Source organism: Arachis duranensis, chromosome 3, assembly GCF_000817695.3.
Source record: "Arachis duranensis cultivar V14167 chromosome 3, aradu.V14167.gnm2.J7QH, whole genome shotgun sequence".
In the NCBI taxonomy this organism is placed as follows: Eukaryota; Viridiplantae; Streptophyta; class Magnoliopsida; order Fabales; family Fabaceae; genus Arachis; species Arachis duranensis.
The window spans coordinates 115,809,523-115,812,601 of record NC_029774.3 but is presented as its reverse complement, the minus strand read 5'-3'; the positions used below and the strand labels follow the sequence as shown (position 1 = coordinate 115,812,601).

Sequence of the window (3,079 nt, the reverse complement as noted above, 5' to 3'; positions counted from 1 at the left end):
AAATACTTCTTTAGTAGTTTTTTTTTTTTTAAAAATCATCTACATGTAAAGTTTATGCTTATTTACAAGCCAAAGCCTCAAATAAAGAAATTAATCTACAAGCTAGGATGGGTCTCTTTTGCTGTCTATGAAGCTATTCACACCATTAATAACAAACTAGATAAGAAAGGCAATACGACCAAGAAAATTCAAAATATCTCTATGAAAGGGATAATATGACAAAAGCTGTTCAAAACTATTAGACCTGAAGTTCTGACAACTGGTCAACATATTCTTGGGGAAGGATATCCACCCTCGTGGAGAATTGCTGGCCGATTTTGATGAATGTAGGACCTAATCTCAGAATGCTTTCCTTAAGCCACTTGGCAAGGTCTTTCCGCCTTAAGGTTTTCTTTTCCTCAGTCATTCCACCTGCAATTCATGTTCTTGAATCAAATAAATAAAGGCCGTGTGGCATCTTTCGAATTCTTCAAAATTTAATAAAAAGCACTATATAGTTCATATATCAATAAGTTCAGTTCTGGTTGATAGGAATAGGATCAGGTTCGAAGAACGGACAAAATTGACAAAAACAATACATTCATAACCAAAATGAGCAACACTTCCTTCTTAAGTGATTCCCCTTTGTTTCCACTTTCCACAGCTCATAGTCAACTTCCGTAATAAACATACATTAACATCCCTTGTAGATGGTTTATGATTGCAATATTCAATTACTCAAATGCTTAGTTGATAATACCAGAAATCCAACCAGTAAGGAAGAATGCTGAATTATGTACCTACTTTTAAATTACACGGATAAATGTAGCCACCGTTGCTGAGGGAGAAAAAATATACATCTTCCCACGATTAACACATTGAAAAGGTTCCTTCAAGCTCAATAAGACTAACACCCCGTGTTTCCAATGGCTTAGAACAACTAGTGCATAATCTACATTCAAATTTAAAAGCTGAGAAGACCAACCTTTATAAGTGAATTTCTGATTATTGAGCCAAGCCTTGAAGATGAAGGTGAAAACAAACCCCCAAATTTCCAACGTTCTCTGTATTGTTGAGTAAGTCTTGAACCTGCTCCAACGACCTCCAGGCGCAACTGCTACCTGCCATAAAAATTCACATGTTCATCTCACGTGTGCAAAAACACTTCAACATTCTCTTTTCTAGTTTTCTATATATAAGAAGAAACCAATGAACACAGTACAAATATAATCGTACCTCAACCGGTTCATTCCCGGTTTGTTTGAACCAAGCATCTTCCTTGCCAATCTCCTCCAACCTCTTCTTCCTCCCATCCTCCTTCCGCTTCGATTCCATTTCACCTGAATCTTCCAACACCACTGTCACCTCCGCTTCCGCCGCCACAGCACCATTGCCATTCACGTACTTGACCAACCTTTCACTGGCAGCTCCATTCCCATTCTCCACCACGCCGACGCCGCCGTTCATGTAGTACCCATTGCTACTACCGTAGTCGCTACCAACGCTTGAAGCAGCTCCATTCCCACTCCACTTCGCATCACTGGCCTCTCTTCCCGCCAAAGCACCTTCTTCGATGACAGCGCGAATTCGCATGCGAAGAGCAACATTGTATCGTGAGGTCCTCGAAACGGAAGAGCAAGAAGAGAATCTAGAGAGAGTAACTCGACGCTTGGGAGTAATTTGCGGTGCAAGAAACTTGAGCTCAGGTAGGGGCAAAGTAGAGAGAGCCATGGATCGGTGAGTGAATGAAGGTAGAATTTGAAGAAAGAAAGAAAGAGTAAGGATCAAGGGTGAACCCTAGCTTTCATGGAGCATGAGAAGTTTGCTGTGACAGAAGAATGAAGTTGGAAGAGTGGCATAAGCAGAAGACAAACAAAACAGTGGAAGAAGGAAGTGTTTAAGAGATGAATGGAAGGAGAGGATAGAAAGAGGACACGTGGCAAGGAGAAGATGAGCCGTGAGGTTTCGGGAGAATTTCATTGGTGAGGGTATTTCGCGGGTTTGTCTCAGCCACAAAATCACATTTTGTTCTTCTCTTCCCCTCTTTCGGGTGGTAACAATTAGAGTAGGACAGGTAAGTTTGAGTAAAATTTTAAATTCTATAACTTTCTCTTTATTTTATTCTCTTGCTAGGTGTTAAATTTTTTCACTCCAATCTCATAAATATTTTATAAATATAATAATCATTACAAAATTAAATTCATACTAAAATTAAAAATAGCACAATCATAACATGAAAAATAGAAAATTTATAAAATCTATAATATATATTAATATAACATGAACAGTAAAATCTTTATTATTCTTTTTCCAACTCTAAATTCCATATATCAACATTATTCATGTATTATTAAAGGGTAGCCTTACTTCCAAATACTACTCTACTCGCAATTCCACCAGCTACGCAATTGCAAGCAACTTTACTCGAGGTAGACCGGGTTGTCAACTAGATTCAAACGGTTGGAGCGATTTGGATATCCAGGAGGCAGTAGTACTACCAGCCCTGGATTTGGTGTTACAGAAGTGGATCAAGAATGTTTTTAATAAGTGGATGAAGACCCGATACATAGGGTTCTTGGGGGCGGATTTGTTTTCACTGGTATGGGCTCATCTTAGTAGCCCACATCCTTTTTCTGAGTTCAGTCGAATCTGTTTTGTTTTTGACTGCACTTCTGGGCTAACCTGACAACCGAGAGGAGAATGGCTAAAGCCCAAGGCTGAAGATATTAGTATTACCATTACGGCAGACAAATATCAAGCCTAGTTGATATGACACTAACATGATTCTTAACATGTTATACTACGGTTCGAACCTTGACAATACCAAGTAGTGGATAAAAATCCTTAGAAATATTGGGTGTGTGAATAGATACTGTGAGTTTGTAATGTAATAACTAACAAGTAATACCTCAGATTGTGGATTGTGCAATCCATCTCAAATAATAATAATAATAATAATAATAATAATCAATACCCAAGACCAAAACAAAAACAAAAACAAAAACTCAATATTAAATAAATAAAATCAAATAATTAAAATATTCAAAAGATATAAAAATTAAAATGAATAAAAAAAACTATGTTAGGGCTTAAATTATCC

General features: G+C 37.5%; 1 protein-coding gene across 1 annotated transcript in view; it reads right to left on the bottom strand.

The window, feature by feature from the left end:
* Positions 1-1,865, bottom strand: part of LOC107480418 (protein ACTIVITY OF BC1 COMPLEX KINASE 8, chloroplastic) — a 7,200-nt gene extending 5,335 nt beyond the window's left edge. Inside the window, 3 exon segments of the mRNA XM_016100560.3 lie at positions 245-411; positions 965-1,100; positions 1,216-1,865. Coding sequence (XP_015956046.1) covers positions 245-411; positions 965-1,100; positions 1,216-1,710 — 798 coding nt within the window. The 5' untranslated portion in view covers positions 1,711-1,865.
* Positions 1,866-3,079: the final 1,214 nt, after the last annotated feature.